General features: G+C 44.9%; 9 protein-coding genes across 9 annotated transcripts; 5 read left to right on the top strand and 4 right to left on the bottom strand.

The window, feature by feature from the left end:
• Positions 1-289: 289 nt before the first annotated feature.
• C7M61_004371 (NADP-dependent alcohol dehydrogenase) lies at positions 290-1,390 on the top strand (the record flags this gene model as incomplete). Its single annotated transcript, XM_024859691.1, has 1 exon — positions 290-1,390. The coding sequence occupies one exon, from the start codon at positions 290-292 to the stop codon at positions 1,388-1,390; it is 1,101 nt and encodes a 366-aa protein (XP_024712073.1).
• Positions 1,391-2,535: 1,145 nt separating this feature from the next.
• On the top strand, positions 2,536-3,522 carry C7M61_004370 (uncharacterized protein; the record flags this gene model as incomplete). The annotated part of the gene is made up of 1 exon (XM_024859690.1): positions 2,536-3,522. One exon carries the CDS (start codon positions 2,536-2,538, stop codon positions 3,520-3,522), a length of 987 nt encoding a protein of 328 aa, XP_024712072.1.
• Positions 3,523-3,544: 22 nt separating this feature from the next.
• C7M61_004369 (uncharacterized protein) lies at positions 3,545-4,300 on the bottom strand (the record flags this gene model as incomplete). Its single annotated transcript, XM_024859689.1, has 1 exon — positions 3,545-4,300. The coding sequence occupies one exon, from the start codon at positions 4,298-4,300 to the stop codon at positions 3,545-3,547; it is 756 nt and encodes a 251-aa protein (XP_024712071.1).
• A 1,526-nt stretch (positions 4,301-5,826) lies between these two features.
• Positions 5,827-7,581, top strand: C7M61_004368 (uncharacterized protein; the record flags this gene model as incomplete). Its single annotated transcript, XM_024859688.1, has 1 exon — positions 5,827-7,581. One exon carries the CDS (start codon positions 5,827-5,829, stop codon positions 7,579-7,581), a length of 1,755 nt encoding a protein of 584 aa, XP_024712070.1.
• A 62-nt stretch (positions 7,582-7,643) lies between these two features.
• On the bottom strand, positions 7,644-9,593 carry C7M61_004367 (signal recognition particle subunit; the record flags this gene model as incomplete). The annotated part of the gene is made up of 1 exon (XM_024859687.1): positions 7,644-9,593. One exon carries the CDS (start codon positions 9,591-9,593, stop codon positions 7,644-7,646), a length of 1,950 nt encoding a protein of 649 aa, XP_024712069.1.
• A 238-nt stretch (positions 9,594-9,831) lies between these two features.
• Positions 9,832-10,503, bottom strand: C7M61_004366 (uncharacterized protein; the record flags this gene model as incomplete). Its single annotated transcript, XM_024859686.1, has 1 exon — positions 9,832-10,503. One exon carries the CDS (start codon positions 10,501-10,503, stop codon positions 9,832-9,834), a length of 672 nt encoding a protein of 223 aa, XP_024712068.1.
• A 352-nt stretch (positions 10,504-10,855) lies between these two features.
• Positions 10,856-12,022, bottom strand: GCV1 (glycine decarboxylase subunit T; the record flags this gene model as incomplete). The annotated part of the gene is made up of 1 exon (XM_024859685.1): positions 10,856-12,022. One exon carries the CDS (start codon positions 12,020-12,022, stop codon positions 10,856-10,858), a length of 1,167 nt encoding a protein of 388 aa, XP_024712067.1.
• Positions 12,023-13,195: 1,173 nt separating this feature from the next.
• C7M61_004364 (uncharacterized protein) lies at positions 13,196-23,107 on the top strand (the record flags this gene model as incomplete). The annotated part of the gene is made up of 4 exons (XM_024859684.1): positions 13,196-15,949; positions 16,133-17,156; positions 18,411-21,670; positions 21,896-23,107. The coding sequence occupies 4 exons, from the start codon at positions 13,196-13,198 to the stop codon at positions 23,105-23,107; spliced, it is 8,250 nt and encodes a 2,749-aa protein (XP_024712066.1).
• A 735-nt stretch (positions 23,108-23,842) lies between these two features.
• C7M61_004363 (uncharacterized protein) lies at positions 23,843-25,723 on the top strand (the record flags this gene model as incomplete). Its single annotated transcript, XM_024859683.1, has 1 exon — positions 23,843-25,723. The coding sequence occupies one exon, from the start codon at positions 23,843-23,845 to the stop codon at positions 25,721-25,723; it is 1,881 nt and encodes a 626-aa protein (XP_024712065.1).
• Positions 25,724-25,830: the final 107 nt, after the last annotated feature.

Genomic DNA, 25,830 nt, shown 5'->3' with positions numbered 1-25,830 from the left:
CGAGGTAACTTCCAGGGCATCTCTTCAACGTATCTTCACATGTATCAGTCCTAGGCTGCAAAAGAACGGTCCTTCGCCCTGCAGTGAAGTACCGGAAAACTTCGCCTGATCGAGGCAAACCGTTTAGCGAGAAAGAGGCAGCATTTCCGACAGGTTGCCGAGGGTACGTGCGAAATTTGTAATCAAGCAGCGCAAGCGTCGCAACGTGAGAGATTAACATCATCGCGCCGGACGTATAAATACTGTAGCATCACCTTGGAATTCCATTTCTCCAACGAATCAATCCGTAATGACTGTATCTGTCCCTGACAACTTCAAAGGTTTCGCCGTTGACGGCCAGGCTAACTGGAACAAGCCAAAGTTGGTCTCCTACCCACGTAAGGAGATCAAGCCCACAGACGTGGTTCTCGAGAACATCTGCTGTGGTCTCTGTGGTACCGACATCCACGCCACCCAGGAAAACTGGGGTCCTGTCAAGAGAAAGGACTTGGTTGTCGGCCACGAGATCATCGGTAAGGTGATTGCCGTTGGTGATGACGTCAAAGACATCAAGGTTGGCCAGCGTGTCGGTGTGGGTGCTGCCAGTAACTCATGCTGTGCCTGTTCTCGTTGTGACAACGACAATGAACAGTACTGTGGCAAGGGTGTCCCAACCTACAATGGTGTGGACAAGTTTGCTGATGGATATGTCACCCAGGGTGGTTACTCTTCCCACTCCATTGCCAACGAGAAGTTCGTTTTCCCAATTCCTGATGCCTTGGAGTCCGAGGAGGCTGCCCCATTGATGTGCGCTGGTTTGACTGTCTACTCTCCTTTGGTCAGAAACATCGGCCACCTCAAGAACCCTACCGTTGCCGTGGTTGGTATTGGTGGTTTGGGTCACTTGGCCCTTCAATTCGCCAAGGCTTTGGGCGCAGAGGTGTACGCCTTCTCCCGTTCCTCTTCTAAGAAGAAGGAGGCTGGCACTTTCGGTGTCGATGGTTTCGTTGCAACCGCCGAGGAGTCTGACTGGTCAGACAAGTACCACGACAAATTCGACTTGATCTTGAACTGTGCCTCCCGTGTGGATGGCTTCGTCTTGGATCAGTACCTTAACACCTTGAAGGTTGACGGTCGTTTCGTCTCTGTCGGCTTGCCTCCCGCTAAGGACAAGTTTGAAGTCACTCCATTCTCCTTCTTGTCCAATGGTGGTTCTTTCGGTTCCTCCCTTTTGGGTTCCAAGACTGAGGCTCTCGATATGTTGAAGTTGGCAGCCGAGAAGGGTGTCAAGCCAATGATCGAGAAGATTCCTATTTCTGAGGAAGGCTGCAACACTGCCTTGAGCAGATGTGACAACGGTGATGTCAGATACAGATTTGTTTTCACCGATTACGACAAGGCCTTCGCCTGAGGAGCGTGCATAGGCATAGATAGATAAGTATAGAGGGCAACCCGGAAATGCCTGGCAATATATATATGAGCCCAGTAACCACAATGGTAGCGCGGAATACCCGTAATGCATGCCCCGCAACCACAACAGTGCTGATTAAGCTAGGAGGTACCATTAAGGTTTGAGATGGATGAAGTTTGATTGATTACCATTGCTTTGAAAGTGGTCATGAAGTTGAAAATTGTTTTTGTTCAATAATGTTTCAAGTGGACCACAGTGATTACTTTCAGCATAACACATAGAGTGTTGTGGTAACAAATTTTTACCACCAAGACTTACTATGATATCGACGACGTATTTCTGTAGCCTTCATTTGACTTGAACTGTCACAACGGTGTTGCATTTTCGCTCTCGGTCCAAGAAATTAGTCAATGTGGTCACCTTCTTTATGTAGTAAGTGTATGCGACACTCTCACCGAGGAAGTAGAAGTATGAAAATGGCTAGTAACAAGAACAGACTCATCTGTGGAATTCACCGTTATTTACCGTTAACACAAAATGCCGTAATGTTGGGTGTTCCGTCTTACTTGCGAGTAAAAAGGTTCTCCTACAAATGGTTGCAAATTGCGCAAGGTGAGACCTGCCATTACACCCCCAATAAGGCCACTGAGGCCGAAAACGTGTTTTTGATGATCTTCAATAAAAGATAATCCAGTAAAATTTACAAGATTAATTTGAGTAAACCTCGTAGGTTAGTGAACTTATACCTGTGAACAGCCTTAACATGCAAACACGCTGCAACGAGTACATGGGATCGTAAAAAGAGGCCCCAATATCAAAACTATTTCAAACATTCAAAGCTATTTGAGGCTTAACACGACTTCCATCATTTTTCAAGAGAACCATCCGGCTGAATTCGAAGAAGGCTATATGACGATGGTTGATGTGATGTCACTCGCATCCATAGGAAGCCCAAGCAACCTGGCCACAAGATTCGACATTCAAAGTCCCCCTACAAGCAAAACAAAATCGTAGAATCCGAATATTATACCTATTTTTTCAAAATCACCATTCCTACCACCCACAACACCATCACTTACTCCTCTCATCGTAGCATGTCCCTGCAGTCCTGAGGAAAATCAGAGCTCCACTTTTTCAACTACAACATGCTTCAGTCGACCCATGCTGCCAAGGCTCTTCAAGCCAAATTTGGTCTCAGGGCGTTGGCCACCTCCTCCCCAGCCCGCCTTCAGCAGGCTTCGCCACTTGCAAACAAGGAGAACATAGAGTCACCTTCCAAGTTGGCTCAAGACTCTCATTTACCAAAAGTACTCCCGGAAGTCAAGGGCAAGATCCGTCAGCCAACCAGCAAGCAGCCATTTTTGTCTGACAACAAGATCGAAAGTGATCCCCACTACAAGATGTCCGGCTGGTCAGAGAGCATCGGCCAGTGGGTTGTGAAAACGTTTAACATCGACATGGACAAGTCCAGAGCTGGTCCCGTGGCTGGTTCCTTCTACTTCGGTGAATGTAAACGTCAAGGTATGTACTACCCCAACGAGCCACTCTCTGACACAGCGAGGTTCTTCTACGAGACTTTGGGCCTACCTAAAAGTTTTGCTCAGCATTTCCAGATCACAGCCTTGCACTACTGGATGCTCTCCGTCAGAATGAGAGCTTTGCCATTCAAGTATGGTAGAAACTACCAGCAAAAGTTGGTGGACAGAATTTTCAGAGACATGGAGTTGAGAATGTCTGGTGAGTTGAATATTGCATCGAACAAGATTATCGAGAAGTACCTCAAAGATTTCCACAAGCAGCTCTTGGGTGCCACCGTTTCCTACGATGAGGGACTCATGACAGATGATATTACCTTGGCTGCTGCTTTGTGGAGAAACATCTTCAGTGGTAACGCAGACGCTGACATGAGACACATTGAAGCCTTGGTGGGCTACGTGAGATCCCAGCTCTATGTGCTCAATCAGATGAGCGATCGTGAGTTCGGTTTTGGAAAATTCACTTTCGTTCCCCCAGACCAGGTCGTCAAGCCCTTGACGCTGTACCAATTGGCCCGCTTGAGAGAGGCTGCTAAGGCTGAATTTGCAAAGAACACTCTCCCATCGCAGAAGAGTGTGCTCTCGTTGGACGAATAACTTGTATATAGAAACTAGATACCTATAATTTGTGCAAAGAATCCGGGGTGGCAGAGCCCGTCCAGTCCTTGCCGAAAGAGCCTCTGACCATGACGTTCATGACAGCGTAATCATCGCCTTCCTTGGCGTTTGGCTTATCCTTGTCTCCCAAGGTGATATCCTTGTAGAAATGGAAGCCGAAGCGGTTGTAGATTGGAATGTTGTCAGGAGACGAGCTTTCCAAGTATGCAATGTTGTTCGAGTTGGGCACATCGATGTATTTCTGGAACATGTAGTCAAACATCGTTCTCACGTTACCCTTTCCTCTGGCAGAGGCCACGGAGCCCAAGTATACCAATGTGTAGACGCCCTTGCCTCTGAATCTCTTATCAGTAGCAAATATCCTGGCGCTTGTGTCGTGCAAAAGGGGCAACATGCCCTCAAAAATCTTCTCCTGACCCTCTGGTTCAGCGTATTCCCATAGTTTGCCGTAACCAGACGCCATCAAGGTATGGAAGCTCTCTAAGCCATCAGCCACCGAAGAAGGTGTAGACCAGATGGCCACGGTCTCGAAGCCATCGGAGGTCTCTCCGATACCAAGGCAAACGCCTTTGGCTATGTGTTGTCTGAGGTAGGCCTCATAGAGCAAGATGTCGATCTTGTACTTCTTCTCCGGGTCTTTGATGTGGTTGGTGAGAAGCCTGGCCAAGGCGTCTTCGGAGAAGGACTCCTGAAGGGTCTTAGCGGCCTTGGGCACGTCAGCGTAAGTCAATTTTCTAACTCTATCTAATTTGCTCATGGTTCAGAAATTATTATGATTGGCATACCGGGGAGCAGGATGCTCATACGCTTTTATAGATACCCCTAGGTTGGTTGATGCCTGCCAGGAATGGCAAGTGAATACGGCCGGTAGCGCACCCCAGACTACACAGAGAAAGCCGCCAACAGTTCTAGACAGGGAGGTGCGAGCGAGCCGTCAGTCGATAAGAAAAAAAAGGGCTATAATGGAATGACCGAGCATTCAGCGAGGTTCGGGGTAACGTCTTTGTTCGGAAGTAGGTCAAGCAGCTTCACAATGAGAAAAATGGCTAAGTTTTTGGTCCTGCTCGTCTAGCGGCCTTCGGTGACAGATACCGGATCTGTCAGATCGTCAAAGAATAGCTGCGAAATGCCAGGGTCCGCTTCTGGAAGTGAAATGGGTATTTGGTTGTAAAAGGCTTGTTTCATGATTTCCAAGCTTTGATGCGCTGGTTCATAATTTGATGAATTTTCTTGTAAGAGTCTTGATTGCTGGGGTGTTGCTCATTGTCGTAGCATCAGATGACGGGAGCAACCTGAAAGTCTCGGCGTTGAGCGAGGGTCGCTAAGTACTTAACCGAGAAGATGTGTCAAAGTAGTGAATGGTGAGAATTTGCTGGGGTGGTAAGAAATGTAGGCGACAGGGCTCGTAGTCGTTGCTCTCAGAGCCGCCAAGGTGTCTGACTATGGGACGAGCACATAAGCGGTGGATCTGCCATTAATGGATCTGTTCTGTTTTCTAAGACCTCCAATGAATTTGCTATTAGAACCAGGAATTTTGGATCATTGGGGCGAAGCACTTGGGCCTCTTGGAAGTTGACTCGGTAGCGGGATGTCATAGGCAGTTCTAGAAAAAGAAGCAGAAACGATGCAAAAACGATCCAAAAACTGCCCAACCTCGCAAAAGTGGAGTTTTTCAGTTTCCACATTCTCCATCCCCATACCCCCAAGCTGTGGTCTACAGGGGACCGTGGCGTGCCAAGAGAATGTCAAATTGGTGAAACCCAGTCCACTTTCGGAACGGGCGGGACGAATCCTTGCAATAGGTCTTAAAAAAGAGCCACATCTTATTCAAGCCCATTTGCAGACTCACTCCCTATGTTACAATCTACTTTACGAAAATAAAAAATATTCTCAACGCCCTGGCTTAGATCTGTTCTTCAAAGCCGGACTTCGCGTCAAATCGCCGTGAGATACTCGCTAGCCAGCCTCGCGAAATAGACTGCGAATAGCCTTACGGACTGCTGCACGGGCTTATCCTGATAAGGATATCAAGGTGAGCCACAGTTTAGCAAAGTGAAGCCGATTTTGTCCCTCAAACATCAATTTGTGTAATTTGTACTATTTCAAGGAAGAATTGATGTTCGTCGCAAGTAGAACCCCCAATGCACGGCTCAAATGTGGGTATGAGATGACGTGCTAGCGATGAATTAATCATAACCGCCGTGCAGATATTATTGTGGCAGACCAGGATGAGATATAAGGCGCTGAATCTGCAAAATCTAAAAAATCAATACACAATTTGCAATGCTTGAGTGTCTCAAAGGGCCTGCCAGTCACTTGAAGTGGGGGTTTATTCCCACCAGAAGAATTGTGGATGAGGACCTTCCTGAAGAGGTTGCAGCCAAGGAACCCGATGTCGTGGGGCTCCAGGAGGACGATTACGAGAAAGAAGCGACTCTGGAGGACGAGGAGGACTTGGAGTATCGTGACGAAGCCAACAGACCCTGGTGGAAATTCTTCGATGAGTACGAGTACAGATTGAACAAGAAGGCTAGACTGCTGCACAAGTGGTACAAGTGGTTTGATGAGAACGACACTCCAGCTGAAAGAAAGCTCATGTGGAAAATCGACATTTTGTTGACATTCTACTCCATGCTTGCCTACTGGGTGAAGAACTTGGATCAGTCGAATATCAATAACGCCTATACTGCCGGTCTCAAGGAAGACATTGGCATGGAAGGAAATGACTTGGTGAACACGCAGGTGCTTTTCAACGTGGGAAACATCATTTTTCAGATTCCATTCATGTTCTGCTTAAACAGTCTTCCATTGAACTTTGTTCTTCCTGGACTCGAACTCCTTTGGTCTATTCTCACGGTGCTCACATACAAGGTCGAGAATGTTGCCCAGCTCAAGGCCATCAGATTCTTTGTGGGCTCCCTCGAGGCACCAGCATACCTCGCTTTTCAATACTTATTCGGAACTTTCATTTATAACCCTTCGATGATCGCCAGAAGATCCATGGTCTACTACTTTGGCCAGTACATTGGTATCATGACCTCTGGCTTGATCTCGGGTGGTATTGTGAACAATTTTGAAGGTGTTCATGGTCTTGCGGCTTGGAGATGGATCTTTATCATCGATGGTATCATTTCCATCGTGGTGGCTCTCCTTGGGTTCTATATGCTTCCTGGTACGCCCACTGACTGCTACTCTATCTTCTTAACAGACGACGAAATCCGCTTGCTTCGTCGTAATCTCAAGAAAAACCACACGGGAGGCAGACCTAAGGTCAATCTTTGGCAGTCCTTCTGCTCTAAAGATGTGTGGAAGAGAATTTTCTTCTCCTGGGAAATCTACGTTTTAACGATCTGGAACTTCCTTTGCTGGAACAACAACAACGGTTCATCTGGTGCTTACATTTTGTGGCTTAAGAGTCTTGGTATCTACACCCACGGAGAAGTTCAATTCAAGAGTGCCTTGACACCTGGTCTTGGTATAGTGTGGTTGTTCGTTGTTTGCATGTACGCCGATCTCTTCCAACTGAGGTGGCTGGCTATCGTTCTATCTCAAGTCTTCAATTTCCTAGGAAACGTTCTTCTTGCTGTATGGGACATTCCGAGAGGAGGCAAATGGTTTGCCTGGTGTCTCCAATACTTTGGTTGGGCCATGGCTCCCGTTCTATATTCTTGGATGAACGATATTTGCAGAAGAGACGCTCAAAGAAGAGCAGTCACCTTAGTGGTGATGAACATGTTTGCACAAGCATCTACTGCGTGGATGGCTGTGATTGTCTGGAAGACCGTGGAAGCACCTCGTTTCCTCAAGGGTTATTCATTTACAGCAGCTTGTGCCTTTGGCTTGAGCATATGGACATTTGTGGTTCTTTATTTCTACAAAAGGCAGGAGAAAGGTTTTGCCCGCCAGAACGGTATCGCTCTTTACAATTCAAAGACAGACCCTGACTCTGTTCCAGAAAGCGAGTCAGAGGCATCTGTTACAAAAGTCAGGGAACCAACCCTGCCTAAAGGTAAGGCTGAGGAGGCGTCGAACACCTAATCAGTGCTACATTTTATTCAATGGTCATGACAATTTATAGATACAATAGAGAAGTTGCTCCATTATTTCTTACCCTTCTTCTTTTTCTTCAGCTTCTTCAGTTCGTTCGTAGGAGCTGGTGATGATTCAAGAGCACCTTGGTGTCCACCAGCTTTCTTTTTATCTTTCTTAGAAGGCTTGTAATACGATCTGAGCTTTAAAGGAAGCCACCTTTCCTTGTCCAAATCCTTCTCTGGATCAAATTCACCCTCTGGTTTCACCGTTCTCAGTGTGGGGAGTCTTGGCTTCCTCGTCTTCTTTGTGACCTTGTCATCATGCTTCTTGAAGGCATTCGATTTTCTAGACCTGGATTCCTGTTTCACAATCAAGGTCTCAACGTTAAGTTCGAGGAGGTTGGATACTTCGATGCCGGACTCCAATTCCTCCACTGGCTTCAACTTGTCAGTAGATCCAGTAAGAATGCTGGAGACCACTGCATCGTTTGGCTTAACCTCACCGAGAAATTCGAAGACCTTCTGAGCTTGTTCCTTTTGGTTCACGTTCAAAAGCTTGAACGCAAAAGCTTTGAAGAAGTCATATAAAACATCGTTCTCCTTGACTTGGTTCTTGACACTCTCGAGCTTGTTGAGCAACTCAGAGTATAAAGCATCCAACTTATTAGGGTTACGGATCTCGTACAACGATATGAGAATACCGAAAACACCAGCATGTAGCTGGACATCCTGTGAAGAGGCGAGTTCTAATGCCACGATGCGTTCTAGAACGTTGATTGACTGATCGAAGTTGCCGAACTTGGAGTTCACGTATGCTAAGAGCAAGGCACCGGCAATGATGATGTCGGTAACTTGGTTCTTCTCGAGTTCGACAGCGAGGAATTTGCTCAACTTTCTGCCAACGGCTTTATTAGTCTCTTCACTGGTCAAGTCTTCCAAGGAGATGTGCAATCTTACAAGAACCTTGTAAGCCAACGGCGAGAAGTCGCCGCTAAACTCTTGGGCAAACTCTTTCGCAAAAGCGTTCTGGATATAGTTGGAGTTCTTAGAGAGTGTGTTCGTCTGGTATGACAAAAGTAAATGGTTCTTCAACAAGACCAGCCATTGAGAGCGGGTCAACTTGAGTCTCAAGTTATGCAATAAGTATTTGTAATTGAGGGACCTCTGGGTCAAGTTGAGGTTATCCTGAGCAGGCAAGGCCGAATAGTAGTTGGTCTTGAGAATGGCGTTCACCAACAAGTCAGACACTGCCACTGCATCGAATGTGTTCAACAACTCAAGCGCCTCCAAGGACTTGCCGGTGGTTTGGTAAATGTAGGCAATCGTCAACTTAATTGGAGCAGTCTCCAAAACCAAGTCCTCCTCTGGCCAGTCACTGTTCTGGTTGTTGCATGTCTCCAATGCCTGTTCCAACAATTCTAAACTTCTGGAAGTGTTACCGTTGGCCAATGCGATGAGGGCGTCATTAAAGTGGTAGTCATAGCTTTGCTTCGAAGCAGGGAGGTTGGAGTGAGGCTGTTCACTGATGTTATCCTGGAGGGCAAGCTGGAAGATAATGGCTCTCTCATTACATGCCAAGTCCAACTCACTGTCGAACTTGAGGGAAGCAATCAATTCATGATAGACTTTCAAAGCCTCGGCCACACGGCCTGTTTGATACAAAGTCTGAGCCAAGACATGCTTCAAGGCTCTGCTGAGTGTGTCATCTGAGTCGCCATTGCTGGAGGATTCGTAAACTGCTCTGACATTCTCTAAATCGCCAACCTTGTAGTAGACATATGCAACCTCCAAAGGAAACTGTTTAAGGACGTCTTCTTTCGTTTTCAGAATCAAGTCCAAAGCTTTGTAGTACTTGTCCATCTTGATCAAGGCAACCACACAGTTCTTGAATGAAACAGAATGGTTGAAATTAGCGGCAGTGCTGAGATATTGGTATGATATTTCATAGATAGCCTCGTGGTCCGAGACATCTCTGGCCGAGGCCACATCGAGATTGTTGAAGGCCTCAAGCACGGACATTATGTGTGGTTGATGATAGTGAGGATTCGTCCAACATGGTTTTTTTCATGCCCTCTGCAGTCCCAGATAAGGTGGGCACCACCCTCCATGAAACAAGGAGACTTACGGTGATTTATTTTTCCGGATAATTATCTTCTTTTATCTATATTATGATATAAAAATGCATGGGTGTGTTTGGGTATTATGTGTGGTTTGTGTGGGTATCATGTGAGGGGGTATCATGTTTTCATAGAACATATCACGTTGAAATCTTGAACAGATTTTTTGTGACAAGATGCTGTTTGCCCTTGTTGAATCCGACAGACAGCAGGCGTTTCCGACGAGCCAATTCTCTCAGTTTGAGCGTAAGTCTGCGCTCGATGTCATCTTCATCGGTGCCTCCGCAGTACAATATCTTCTGCAACGAGTTTCTGGGTGGCGTGATGTAGCTTGGCAAACGATTGTACTTATGCAAGCTCTTCGACTCGTTGTTGTATGTTTTCGAGTGGTACAACTCCCGGAGTCTCACAGGAGCTCTTCTGATGGAGCCCACGGCAGAGACATAGCCTGGGAAGTCGTCTACGTTCAAATTTCCCAATGGCTTCCTTGGGCGGAGCGCCTGTTTTGGTTCCATCTTCTTGGGTTGCAAGATGTTCTCCTTATCATCAGAGGCGTTTGCAAGCTCAGACGTTTGCACCTTATATCTCATGGCCTCCTCGGGCGAATCTTCGTATATGGTGAATCCCAAAGAAGAAGCTTTTCTGGGAGTCAAGTCAACACCAATCTTGGGCAACCTGACCAGCAGGGCCGTGAAAGGGTTGGTTTTAGTGGGGCTGTTCTTGCCAGAAGGAGAGTTAGACTTGGTTGGAGAAGGTGTTCTCGAGTTAAGAAGACTCTCCTTTCTGGGCGATAATGGAATTCTTGAAGACATGGTTTGGTGAATAGCAGAAAGTAGGAAATGATGCTATTTAATAGATGTTTTGGCGCCGTGTATCGGGGTGCCTATACGCCTAAACGTTTCGCGGTCAGCCACGGTCTGTAGGAATTCGCAGCCAAATACGTTTAATAGCGTGTAGAACAGCTCCAATTGGCTCCCCTCTATAAAACGCAACAAGAGTCAAGAGTGGAATTTACAAATAAACGAGGACGTTGGAAAGAATGCTTCTTTTGTATTTCGCGTTTACTTGGTGCCTGGTTGCAAATTGTGGATTATGTATTGGGAGCCTCGCGTCGCCTTGTGAGGCTACAGGTCTCTCCTGGCGTTTATTCCTACCCTGTAAAATCTAACCCTTGTAGAAGTTGTTGGGCACAAATGGGAGCTTGGTCACCACACCGTCTCTCTTTTTGCCACGAATGTCGAGTTGCACCGTGCTGCCGATCTTCACGGTCTTGTCGAGGTAACTCTGGGCAACGTTCAGGCCCAAAGTGGGCGACAATGAGCCCGAGCTAATGTACCCTACCTCGTTACCATCGTGGTAGATTTTCGCTCCTCCTCTGGGCGCCGGTCCCTTAGAGGTAACGCCGATTCTTCTTCTCGTCACCAAGCCCTTGTTGTTCAACTGCTCCAAGATCTTGCTGGCACCGTTAAACGTAGCCGTGGCAGGCTCTCTTCTGGACTTTGGAATCAACCAAGCAAGCGAGGCCTCGATTGGGGTGATGTCCTCGGTCAATTCATTGCCGTAGAGACACATACCAGCTTCCAATCTGAGGGAGTCTCTTGCAGCCAAGCCAATTGGCGCCACAACGTCAGGATGCTCCTCGATCAAGGATTCAAAGAATTGTCTGGACTGCTCGGCCTCGGCCTCGTTGCCAGCCTTGATGCTCATTTCGAAACCATCCTCACCTGTGTAACCGGTTCTGGCGAGGTGAACACTGTCATTGACAAAGCTGTTCAACTTGAGGTACTTGGAGTTTCCGAAGTAGAGGTCCTTCAAACTCTCAGAAGTGTACTTTTGCAAGATCTCCTGTGCCTTTGGACCCTGGATAGCCAAAAGGGTGCCCTCCCAGGTGGAGTGATCCACGTTGCCAAAGGCCTTGGCCTCCTCCTTAATGAAGGCAAGATCCTTGTCTCTGCAACCAGCGTTGGTGACAACGTAGTACTTCTCATCGTTGTGCTTGGTGACAATGGTGTCATCGATGATACCACCGTTTTCGTTAAGAAGCACAGTCAATGACGAGGTGTAAGGCTGAAGGCTGGCCAAGTCAATTGGGGTGATTTTCTGCAAAAGGGCAGCGGCATCAGGACCCTCGAAGTTGTGTTGCAACATGTGGCTGACATCAAACAATCCCACTTTGCTCCGGACCCAGTTGTGGGACTCGATGTGGGACTGGTTCTTGTATAAGATGGGCATCTCGAAGCCAGCGTAGGGCACGAATTTGGCATTGTACTTGACGTGGCTCTCGTACAAGGGGGTTCTTCTCAACCCGGTGGAGTAAAATCTACGCAACATGTTGTGGAGTCTAACTTCTGGAAAAATCTGGGGTTATATATATGCTCGGCTGACTCGTTATCTGACTCTGGCGCGGGAGTCGCCCTGTGGGGACGGATGTTTAGACTCGGATGTATCTCCAGAAAACCAACCCTGCGGCTGCGACTGTTAAATAAATGAGAAGCGCACTAAGCAGATGCCCCAAAATGGTGCAAAGAGAACCGTGATATGAACACTTTTTGGTTTTGACCAAAGTGTTGACGATAAGTATGACGTTTATGATCCATAAAATTGGAGAAATGGTGCCAATGGCGAGGTTGTAGTGCATGATGTCTCTCCATCTAGAGTAGCGTAAGCACTGGCGGCAGTAACAAGGTGACAATTTTTCGTCGGTGATGAGCTCGTAGGATTCGGAGAATTGAGGGAACATTTGGCTTCTTTTGGATGACATGATGGTAGGAAATCATGAGGAAACTTTGGATCTTTTAAGGATGGCAGGATGTTCGATTTGGCTGCGAAAACGGCTGCGAAATGTCTCAAGAGATTGCCCGAAATGGCTTCACAATGATCTTCCCTTCATAATTCATTTGGATTGTTTTGGGTGAGAAAGAAGTTTACTTGAAGCGAGTTCGATTTACTTGAAAGCTTTCAAAATACTTGCTTTATTTGGATGGACTTTTCTATGAATTCAATCGAGATATCGAGGTACGACGTTGCTGCTCATACAGCATGAGGAATAGAATACCATTTGAAAAAGTAAGAGTCCTTTTGGACCTCGAGGTTTCTGCCCTAGCCTCGTTATCGTACGCTCATAGCATCGTTTCCTCGAATAAAAGGCAGACTTGGACAAACAGGCCCTCTTTAGTTCAAAATGCTTCAATCAAAATATATACGTATTTTGGGGCATCCACTATTATCGATATGTAATAAGAATTTTAAGTAAGGTTTTGTTGGATTATTGCAGCTACAAAACTGGGAGGTTCAACATGACAAAGTACGCACAAATCGCATAAAATCAACTTTACGCCGCAGAAAACGCGATGTTTGCATCTTTCGAGTAAATCAAACTCGATCACCAAAAACCACAAATCTAGCTCCAAAGCTGAAAAACAAACTTGCATTAAACGCGTTTAATATCACAGCTTCAGCTCCTTTACTCCTCACCCATGCTGGCTTGATACGCGTGTTCCCGCCATGTCTGCATTAGATCTACCTAAGATAGTCGATTCCCTTCAACTGAAGAAAGTCAAACAAAGAAATGATTCACTACAGCTTCTACGATCCTTTTCAGCTGCAAAACTTAAACTCACACCTAGGCACTTTGTCGTGCTTCTGGAAGGGCTCCTCAAACTCATCGAGATAGAACGAGACATCTATGGAAACAACCCAACCTCAGCCACCCAGCAACGTCTATTGACAGCATCTACCATGCTCAAAGATATCTTTGAAGAATCGTTGAAAAGAGGTCAACTACGATACAAGCATTGCACGAGCCTCTTTTCTAACGTGATCTCATCATTCTTTCTTCCAGAACCACACTCCATCCTAGCGCCCTGTGCCATTGACTTCGCCAAGATCCTCCAAAGTCTTCTACGGGAACCGTTTTTCCTTACTCATTTACCAATCGACTCTTGGAATCGAGGGTACAAGTTTTTGGTAAGACTGCTAACTGCCGCGTTGGACACCACTGACCATCATGACTACCAATTCTCTCGCGAGTCGCTATTAACTGATCTACTAAGTTCATTGCATTGCATCATTGGAGGTGCCACAGAGGATATTTATGAACCCCTCAAGAGGCTGAAGCTCTATGTTCCCTTACGAAAGATTCTCAGCGATGTGTTCGAGATTTATAACAAACGTGAGAGCTCCGTGCTTGTCGAGGCATTAAAAGTCACCAACAAGCTCTTACTCACGTTAGCATCCGAGGATTTTAACTTCTGTCATAGATTGATTCACACAGCTCTTCAACCATTGATCAACTTCGCTCATACAATGGTGGACGGAATGTTAATCCAGATTGTCATTCTTATCAACCTGGAAAGCTTTCACAGATATCTCACGATTGACTCTTTACCTCAACTAATCACTAACGATCTCGTTGAGGATTCGAGTGAGGAAGAGAGCTCCACTAGAAAGCGGCTGGACCCCTTTTCTGTCAGAGCCCAGCAAGGCGAATCCTCGACATACAACGTAGGAGTTCTTGCTCAGGCGCTTCTTGATAGAATAGCTGGCCTGAGTCACAAGCTTTTGGAAAGCGACATAGATTTCGAAGAAAATGAAACTGCCAAAGGCTGGTTCGACTTATCGTCAATTAGCTTAAAGACCGGTCAAGAAGTTCAGTGGCTCCTTCTTCGTGGAACAGTGAGACTTATCATGGCATATTACAACCTTTGCATGGAGGAGACATACTCTAACTTTAACCAAAGCTTTCTTTCAAGTAAACTCAAGAGAGTGAAAATTCAAAGCACAGTCCTCAATATCAAATCATTTGAAAGCATGGATGCGCTCTTGAAACATATGATTGGATTTTCCAAGGACGTGAGACTTCAAACATTAGGGCTACAACTACTCATTTTTACAAAGGATTCTGAGCCTGTCGATAATTCACCACAATTGCCTAAAAAGAGATCATGCCTGGAAAATGATCACACCATGAATAACGATGAAACAACAATCATCGATGTTCATCTTGACGAAGATGTTAACCCTGGTGATGAGGACTGCAACTACTTATCACAGCTATTAAAATATTTCAACAATAAGGACCTTACGTTTTGGTGTCTTTTAGGAATATTCACTATACTTAGAAGACTCGAGCTATCCGAATGTTACGACAATCAGATCATCACTCGCCGGTTGCATCAAATAATAAGAATTGTCACGCCGATGATAAAGCTGGATGATTACTCTCGCCTATCTTGCCGTGTAATCAGCTTCATTTTGTTTTCATACCATCCTGACCGTCTTTACCGTCTTGTTGATCACAGCTTAAGGTCGCAAATACAGAATCTTTTAGAATTGGCTGAAATCAATGGCCCCAGCTCTCTTCATTGTGATGCACTTCGTTACTGGTGGGCCTTGCATTGGTCAATGACAAAACTGACTAACGCAAAATCGGATGTTATCAATAGGGCAGCGGGAAGATGGTTTTTATCCAAGTTAAACGATGAACTCTCATCTGACATAATACGTACCAGATCAGAGCCCACTCGTGCCCGAATGATAGGTTCTTTCATTCTGTGGTTGCTGGGAAACGAGATTCAAAATTTGCCTTCCAAAAGTGATGACTGGGACAAAAGTGATCGACTGACAATCTATTTGGGTTCTGCAGGGCACAATTCTGACTTCGAGAAATTTCTTGATCTAAAGAACATTGACTCGAGACGACTCGTTCACGAACCAAAGATTTTACTTTGTGATGGTAATCTGGACATGACAGCGTCTATCTTTGATCGAATCCATCTTATTAGCTCTCGCCTCATGGTTGGAAGCGAAGGTATAGACAGATTGTTTCACTGGGCAGAGATTATAGCACACATCAAAGAGGCTTTAAGAGTTCGAGAGCAATTTATCCCCCCTGATATTGAAGAGACTTGCGAAAAGCTCTGGAGATGCCTTTTTATGAATCTGTCCTCCCAGGAGGATTATGCTATCATAATGAGACTCCTTCTACTTTCCGACCTAAATCAGCCATTAGCAATCGATAAGCTTTTTGTGTTTCGACAAATTGAGCATTTCATGTTTGGCCTTAATTCTACATTCCAGACAGCTGGTTCTTCTAGTCCCAATGACATCGAATTCGAGGAGGAGTTTCTGAATACCGGGTCAAGTAAAGCGACCCCCATAACACAACTGCCCCAGTTGGGTACTGAAATGACGACGCTTTACTTTCGTTCCCTTGTCAAATTTGACGGTGACATCGCTCTGATGCTCACGGCCCTCGATGTATGCGATCCGGAAACAACTCTTCAATGCATCTCAGTACTATGTGATTCACCATTAATCTGCAAGATCAGTTCCGAAGAAGCTATAAAACTAATTAGGATGCTTGGAGAGGGTCCGTTGTCATCACATCGAATGGATAGAGCCAGTCATACAGTGTTTGTTACAAGCAAACTATTAAAAAAGTTATTACCGTTGATTGATGGATACGATGAGACCGACTTTCGCAAGGACTTTACAGATCTCTTGGGCTTTTTGCTACAATGTGAAGAGAAGCTGTTGTTTTTGATTGAAAGCTGTCGTTATAATGTCATCTCCTTGATATTTGAATGTCTCACTCTTCATTTTGATTTACGTTTGGGCGCTGAGACAGCAAATAGAGCCTTATTGTCCTCGTCGAATTCATTAAGAACTTCTCTTCTGGGTTCTGTGAGGCTTTATCTCAACAACATGAATTCATTTGATCAACTCAACCTTTACCGTTCCTTGTTTGAAACATTCCCGCATCCTCAGGCGTCAGTCGAGCGAGCAGCCGCCTACTGTTACTTTTTCACCATAGTTTCGTCGGGAACTACTCAAATCAAAATACCCACGATTTTCAACTTGTTGGAATGTCATAAGTATGACTTTTTTGTACCATACTTAAAATTGGGTCTCTCAAGGTTGTGTCAGGGCTCTCCTTTATCTTCACCTCGAAAGCTTTTCCGATCAATGAGGATAGAGCTATTAAAGTCATGGTGGAATAATGATATACCCCTAGAAACTTTCCCATACGAACTCTTTGACTACATTGATTTCAAGGCTTTCGCTGTTGAAAACTACAAAGAAATCGTTTCTATTTGCATGGCGATCAAGAGTCAAAGGAGCTCTTCACAAATAATGTCGCAGTTATCGCAAGTATCCAAGTGCAAGGGTTATGACATTCAAAATGTGCTTTACGACTCTTTACCAATTCTTATTCCCTTGGCCTATACTTCAGATGGTGTGAGGAATGAGATTTTTAAGTCACTTCTGCCATATCTCAACAACCTATACAAGGGCTATATGAGAGAAAAGGTTTTGCTTATAATTCTTGAAACTCTCAGAATGACTGATACTGGATCAGAAGTTGCCTTGAGTGAAGTCTTGTCTAAAAGGACAACTATGGATCTATTCATGTCCCCGATTCGTATAGACAATTCTATGAGGGCCACAGTGACGCCAGTTTCCAGTATAGACCTAATTGAAGCCCTCATTTCAAAATTTTGGTCACCAGAAAAAGGTGAATTTTGGACAACAAAGGTTTGTTATTTCATGCTTCGACAGTTGGGCAGGGACGTGCTAAATGAAGATCCAGATTTGCAACTTATGGCTTTACGCAAAATTAAGCTTGTTGTCAGCCAGGTGCCATCATGTTTAAAAGACGCCGCTGTTATCTCTTTGGTCATTGAAATATGCACCCTCTTGGTGGGGTTCAGAGCAGCACACGAGGCTGACGTGCTTATTTCACAAATTTCAGTTGAAGACATGACATCCTTTGGGCAAGTACATTCAATGTTCACAATCGCCAAGCTATTCATCCGACTTATGGATGAGAATGAAGCCGACTTATTCAAAACCTTCGTCGAGAGAATAGCCCACATGTGTCATTATTCACCAAATTCGCTTGGGGTATTCTCGAATCTACTCAGCAATTGCACCATCAAACTCTCTGGAGGATCAGTGATTGCAAATCTTGATGAGTTGGAAATCATTCTACAACACCTTACACAAGTGGTCCCATCCGGGGAGATTCTGAATTGCATAATTGAACTTTTGATACGACTCTACCATGACACCCAGATCCCCAATCCGAAACGAGCCGAAAAAGATGTTGTCAGGCTTTTTATGAGTATCGATTTTCTGCAAACGAAATCTAACATGTTTGCTATTTGGGTTGCAAAGTATCTCAGCTTTTATTATTTGCACTGCACTAAAATGGGTGACATTTCTGACTTGATCAAGAAGCTTGAGTACGAGAAAACCAATTCCGAAGTTTTTCTTCTCGAATGCTCCTCAATGAACTTTTTTGTTGAGCAGATAGTGAATATGCTGAGAGGGAGTGGCTACCAGGAAAAAGCATTTGCTGAATGCATTCTTAGTGCACTTTTATGGAAGTTCGATGCTCGAAAACCAGATAGCGAAAAATTTGTCGACTTCAAAGCTTTTGTCAACAATATTGGCAATTTTCTTATTCCAATGGATTTCCATTCATCAATTCTCATCGTTTCAGAGGGGAGTCACCCTATGAAAGGCAATGATGGCCTTTCACAAGTCATAGAATCTCTTAGGTCGCGGGTTATTACTGACGAATTTACTGAATGGTCCAGTCAAATTATGCTTGCAATTTTTCAAGAAATTGCAAGATATACGAGTATTGCATCACTATTTGCTATTTGTGTCGTGAAATTTCCTCAATTGGCAGCCAAAAGCTTACCCCATCTAGTATGTTATTACCTTTTCTTATTAGATGAGAAATCGTTACCAATCATTTTGGCGCTCATAGAGAACATGGTCAGTTGCGATGCCCAATTAGGAACTGGGGGTCTTGATCTTTTGGCTCGAATAGTCATTTGTGTTCGAATGGGATCCAAACATGATGGAAGCATTTATCAAAGGCTCTATTCCAAACTCAACCTTGAGAAGCTTTACCTGGTCCTAAAAGACAGCAAGCACTCGAAGACTGCATTACTTTTACTCGAAGATGCAACGCAAGGAAAGGGAAGAAAAGTTGATTGGGATAAATGGAGAACATCAATTCTGAACATTTATGAGTCAATTGATGACCTTGATATGCTTTACGGAGTACCCCAAGAGCCTACTCTCAACAACACTATCCATATGCTGAAGCGAATTGCATCAACTTCCGAAATTTTGCGGAACGATCTCGCTATTCTTGACTCTGCAGCGTTGAGAAATGAGGCAAATGACGACAGTGCCACAACGAAGTCTCTTCTTGCTGATGGTTTGATGGGCATGTCAAGGGTGTTCTCTCTGAACTCTACTGGTGAGACGGGATGCTACGAATGGAGCTGGAAATTGAGCAAATGGAACATTCCGCTTTCAGAAGAACCCAAATCAGACCACGAGATTATTTATAATTATTTTAAGGGTCTTCGGGTACTGCTGAATACCTCAGATTGCCTTTATAAAGCAATAAGTGATTCTTTTTTCCAGAAAAAGAGATTCTCCGATGGAGAACTTTCTCACCGCTCTAATCGACAATTGTACCAGAGATGGTTTGTGACTTTGTCCTCATTGACAGAGGTAGAGGATATTTTGAGGATCACAGAGGATCAAATTCTGACCAACATTCGCAAATTTGGTCATTTGTCTTCCTGGTTTGAAGATGCTGATATGGAAAATCTGGAGAACATCTTATTATGTCGAAGAGAAGCATTCAGGTTGAGAATAGATGGCCCGTCTTCGAAAAGTTCCCTATTGGAGTCAAATGAGGCCCAAAGTATATGTTGGCAAGGTCTTATTCACGAAATTCTGACTTACAATACAGTTGCTAGGTTGAACAACCACTCTCAGAAAATGCTAAATTCAGCTGTTCTCATGGATGAATACACTTCACATCTTTCAGGATTGGTTGACTGGAAGACCATGCGCAATTTCGTCTCTTTCTCAATTGCACAGACATTGTGGACGCAGGGAAATTCGACTGCACCAATTGCAATGCTTAAAAGCTTGGTCTCACAAGAGGCAGCTGAATCATTGGCTCAAGATCTATTACATTTGGACCATCGCATGATAATTTCTCACTTAGTATTGTGGCTAGCGGACTCACGCGAGGAACTTGGTGAAAATTTATTACGTCAGTATGTTGAACCAATGGAGAGCAACTTATCGGAAATTTATGACTCGATCCAAAGGTTCAAATCCTTTCTGCTTCTAGCAAGATTTTGCGAGAAGCAGTTCAAAGCCAGCGCTCTCAAAACCCAGATTAGTAATTTAAAGCTGCGAATAAAGGCTAAGAAGGATGAAATCGAGGTAATCAAATCACACTATGGGAAGACTGCCGTTACACCAAGCGAAAGAAAATCAGTTCAAAAGTACTATAACAGGCTCAAAGCTCAGGTTGCTGCTGACTCAATCGATCTACAATCATTGGAAGACACTACAATGAAATTTGGTTGCAAAAGTGCCACATTCTATCTCAGCGCATTACTCGCGGGTGACGAAGGGCAAGAAATTGAGGACCGTTTTATATCTTTGTTCCTTGAACTTTCATCCTACCAACCGCTACATGCTTCGCTAAAGCAAAACCTTCAATCACTCCCGAGCTATAAGGCGCTTTCATGGTCCACACAATTGATGGCTCGCCTTTCGAGTGACACCAATGAGTTTCAAACTTCCATTCAGCAACTTATCATTCGCCTTTGTTTCGATCATCCGTTTCACACACTTTACATGCTTATCTCACTATTATACCATAAGGAAGTTGCACAGGACACAGGTAACAACACCATGCTTCTAAGGGTCAGTGCAGCCGAAAAGATATGGCAAAAACTTATGGCCCAGGACGAAGACTTCTCTAAATCTATCCTTCATCCCATTGAAAAGTTATGCGGAGAATCAACTATCCTTGCTAAACATAAGAGTTCGAGGGGGCGTGCTTTGCACCTCGACAAACTCGAGATTGGAAATTACTGGCTTCACGAATTGCCTCAAATTCCACCTCCTACGTTCGAAATTCCTGTTTCAAAGACTGGCTATAAGGACATTCCGAAAATGGTGTCTTTCGACCCTAAGGTGAGTATTGCAACTTCAGGTCTCAGCTTGCCGAAGATTGCCACATTCACCTTGTCTGATGGTTCCCGCCGCAAGATGCTTCTCAAATACGGAACTGATGACTTGAGACAAGATGCAACAATGGAGCAGGTTTTCGAGAAAGTGAACACAATTCTTGAAAGAGACCGAGAGACAAGGAAAAGAAAGCTACATGTCAGAACTTACAAGGCGATCCCATTAGGACCTAAAGCAGGTGTGATAGAATTTGTCCCCAACTCCAAGGCGCTTATCGAGGTCATCAAGCCGTATCATCAAAGACAGGACAAGTTGAAGTACGAGAAAGCGAAGGAGGCGATGAAGGATTGTCAAAGCTCGACTTTGAAGGAAAGGCTTCAAACTTACGAGTCAATCACGGCAAAGATCGATCCAGCACTCCACCAGTACTTCAGTGACCATTTTGTTACCCCCGACGACTGGTACGAAAGCAGACAAAAGTTCACTAGAGGTATCGCATCATCCTCAATGGTGGGTCATATACTAGGTCTTGGTGATCGGCACTGCAATAACATATTGCTTGAGGAAACTACTGGCGAACCAGTGCACATTGATCTCGGAGTTGCGTTTGATCAAGGAAAAAGACTCCCCATTCCCGAAACAGTACCCTTCAGGCTTACAAGAGATATAGTGGACGGGTTCGGATTCACAGGAGTTCACGGAGTCTTCGACAAGCTGTGTGAACACACTTTCAGGGTTTTGAGAGAGCACAAGGAGCACATCATCGCAATTCTTGATGCGTTGAGATGGGACCCTTTGTATCTGTGGTCGATCTCACCGCTAAGGAAAAAGAGACTACAAGATGAATCAAAAGTTCCTCTTCCTGAACCTCAAGAGGATGGTTCTGAGGCAAACGCTGCCGTGCTAACGGTTTTGGAAAAAGTGGATGCTGGCGGCTTGAGTGTCGAGGCTACTGTCAGACAATTGATAAGAGAAGCTACATCTCCCGAAAATCTCGCACTTATCTATTGTGGATGGTGCCCTTTTTTCTAGCGCTCGAAATCTGGGGTTTCGCGCGTCTATAAATGAAACTTGATACTATAGTGAATGGCTTTAGAGGGGCGAATTATCACCGTGCCTCTTGACGTATACCAAAGAGAAAACGATCAGTTTATAAAATCATCACAACTACACATAAAGATCCAAAATCATGAAGTAGACGGCAAGAAATCCTACTCGTTGCTCTTTGCATGCCAGGAAGGGATGTATAGCAGTGATTTGAGTCCTACCAAAGTCAAAAGGTGCAAGTCGAAAAAAGACATTGATGAAGAGCTGTGGACTGAGATGTTCGAGCGCTTATTTGATGATAACGTGATGGCCGGAGACATTGAAGTCGAACCTCATGAAAGCGTGGAGATTGCCGCAAAGCTCGAATCACTGGAGAGCTACGACAGCAATACCGGAGAATTGACTGATGGCGATTTGGCTGATGATCCGCCAACACTCACAATTATGATTCGCTCTAAAGGTAAATTGAGTGTGGAGTATGGCTCTTTCCAAGCACAGGTCAGAGAGGTAGATTCTCAGGACAATGAAACAAAACGTGAGCTCGACATACTAAATTGGGTCCTGCTACAGTCTAATCAGATTACTCAATTGGTCAAGAAAATTGAGGCTTCGGAGAACGAGCTACGGAAATTGCGGGAAGACAACCAAGCGAAAGACGAAGAGATAAAGCAGACCACAGATGACTATAACACAATTCTACGAGATCTTGAAGATCGATTTTACCAGGTTTTGAACGCTAAAAGACAGAAGATTCTCGAACTACTGGGCGATGGTGAGGACGATATCAAGCACTTGAACGAAACTTTCGAAGTGAAAAACAGAACCAACTTGAATCGTGTTCGAGTTGAAGAAATCATCAAGGGCGAGGGCTTTAAGGCCTTTGAGGAGAAGCAACAAGAGAAGGACTTAGCCAAAAGTTCCAAAAAGCGTAGGTCCTCCGGCTCGGGAGACACTGCCAGGAAAAGAAGAACGGTGAAAAAGGAGCCTCGAAAGAGTGAGAAGAATGAAGGAGAACCTAGCATAAAAAAAGAAGACGAGGAGGTGGAATTGGCTGTACGAGAGGAGGAGCGGCCTGAATTCATCAAGGACGAAGACAATGACAATATGGAAGATACTTCTATTGAGGAGAATAAAAGCATAGAAAAGGCGTCCAGTGCCGAGGAAGGAAGCGTCACAGAGCAATCCGAAGAAGCCACAGACTATTCCGATAACGACACTCAGGTGAAACGTGAGGAAGATTCCAGCGTGCAAGATGGCTTTGACAGCACGTCAGGCACGACGCAGCCAGTGGAAGTGGATGAAGAAGAAGAGGAGGAAGAGGGCGAGACTGATTACAGCGATTGAGAAAATCCATAGATTTGCTCATCCTTTAGGACAGTAAAAAATCACCTGTCACAAGACTGCAAACACCAATTGTCTCCATTTGGGCTGTGGTTGCGAAAAGCATCGTGAAGACACATACTCCTTCACATAGGTCAAGAAATACCGGTACACTGCGCCAAGTCAAATCAGGGGTTCCAGGCGGAGTTTTGACCAAAGTACCAATCTAAAAGCTCAAGTTTTCGTAATTTGCAACCGGTTGTGTATTTAGACCGTTGGTTGTCAAGTGTAAGCGAAAGGGAAAAAAACGTCCGAGGAGTCGCAGTTTTTTTTTTTTTTTTTTTTTTATTTTTTATTTTTTTTTTTTTTTTTCCTTCAGCGAGACCTGTGGCCAAAAAGTTTCCTCACGATCTTTCCTTTCTCCAACGCAACTACACTCATCTTCAGTTCTCAGAACACTGCCGTGATTTCGACACCCATTTTTTTTATTTATTATCTGTGTCCAAAATAGTCGGCGGCCCCCATTTCAATCTTGCATTCCCCGCCGCCAGCCACTTTCGTCCATAACATTCTTGTTTTTATTTGTCAAGAAGTTTGAATCAGACCCCGATCTCACTCTTTCCAACTGGACAACTGGACAAACATCACTTCCATAATTAATCAGCTACACTGGGCTCTTTATTTCTACGAACATCTTTCATTTGGGCTTTTATACTTGGTGTTTCCATTCCTTCGTTCGTCATATCTTAGCATCGCATAATGTCATACTACAACCCATATCAAGGTATGCATCAGCAGTATATGGGCCAGCCATACTACCAATACTACCCTCAACTGGACTCCAACGGTCAGTTGCATGGTCAGGAGCAGCACGAACAGCGGCATCAGTTCCTCCCGGGTGCTCAGTATGATCAGTTCGGCTCTCACTCAGATAACCTTGGTGGTTTCCCTGATGAGAGAGAACGCCTGCCTCATGCCGGTCACTTCAACAACGGTGACCTCTACGGCGTGGAAGAAAGCAACTTTTTTGATGACTCTGATCTTCCCCACGCGTACGGCTCGAATCACCAACCTTTGTCGGCAGACGCAGCCTTGAGCCGCCAGATGCAAGAGCAGTTAAATCTTGGAGGCTTCCCCGGCGAGTCAAACTTCGGCCACTCGCCCTTTGTTGACGGTAACGCTGGTCATGTTCCCCAGACACCCAGTGGGGAGATTCTTCTTGGTGGATCGGGCCAGGCAGGTATCGTACCACCCTCGCCTAACAACGGGTCTAACATGCCCACGCAGGTTGCTCCTTCCAGAACGGTTTACTTGGGTAACATTCCGAGCGACATCGAACCTAACGAGTTGTTAGATTACGTGAGAAGCGGTATCTTGGAGAATGTCAAGATCTTACCTTCCAAGAATTGTGCATTCATCTCGTTTATCGACGCCCAATCAGCATTGTTGTTCCATTCTGATTGCATTTTGAAGAAACTCCACATCAAGGGTAACGATATTCGTATCGGTTGGGGTAAGAACGCACCAATTTTGCCGGCTGTGATGGAAGCTATTCAAAGGGATGGAGCAACTCGTAATGTCTATCTTGGAAACTTGAACAACCCTGTTACTGGTGAAATTATTCTGGAAGACGAGTTGAGGGAGGACTTGTCTACATTCGGTGTTATCGACTGCATTAAAGTTATCCCAGACAAGGGTATTGCATTTATTCATTTCTTGTCCATCTTGAGTGCTATCAGGTGCGTTGCCAACTTACCTTTGAAGGAGAAATACTTGGACAAGAAATGCTTCTACGGTAAGGATAGGTGTGCCTTTATCACCAAGACTCAACAGCACAATGCTGCACAGTACTTGGGTTTGGCTCCTGGTATGGAACACGTTGTCACTGCCGCTGATAGAGAGTTCATTTCAAGTGCATTGGTTCAACAGTCTGCCGCTGCTGCACAGATTGCCACGCAAGCTGGTGGTGCCAACAACTTGGGTAATAGAACTGTTTATTTGGGTAATTTGCATCAGGAATCTTCTGTGGAAGAGATTTGCAATGTGGTGAGGGGTGGTTTGTTACAAAGTATTCGTTTCTTGAGTGAAAGACACGTTTGCTTCATTACATTCATTGATCCGATCGCCGCTGCCCAATTCTTCGCTATGTGTCAGTTACACGGCTTGACAATTCACAACAGAAGAATCAAGGTGGGCTGGGGAAAGCACTCAGGTCCTTTGTCCAACGCCTTGTCATTGGCTGTCTCCAATGGTGCGCTGAGAAACATCTACATTGGTAACATCACCGATTTCGAGTACTACAACGCTAAGAAGTTGAGGAAGGATTTCACCAAGTTTGGTGACATCGAGCAAATCAATTATCTCGAGGAGAAGAATTGCGCGTTCATTAACTTTGTCAATATTGCCAATGCCATCAAGGCTATTGACGGTATCAAGTCCTTCGACGACTACAAAAAGTTGAAGATCAATTTCGGTAAAGACAGATGTGGTAACTTGCCTAGGCAATTCCAAAACCAGCAGCAGGTGAACCCAAACATGAACTTGCCACAGTTTGCAAGTAGCATGACGCAGCCCAGTGACGACAGCTCAAACTCTGACACTGAATTTGTTGACGAGAACACGAAGGATCCAAGCCAATAAAAAAGCAGAGCCGTTTAATGGCTCACGACTAATATATTTTACATCAGCCGCAAGGCTAGAAATCTCATGTTGAACAGCATCTAAGGTATATACTATAATTCAAATTC

Source organism: Candidozyma pseudohaemuli (assembly GCF_003013735.1).
Source record: "Candidozyma pseudohaemuli strain B12108 chromosome Unknown scaffold00014, whole genome shotgun sequence".
NCBI classification, from domain to species: domain Eukaryota; kingdom Fungi; phylum Ascomycota; class Pichiomycetes; order Serinales; family Metschnikowiaceae; genus Candidozyma; species Candidozyma pseudohaemuli.
Note: the sequence above shows the minus strand (reverse complement) of the source record. Positions and strands in the feature narration are given on the sequence as shown.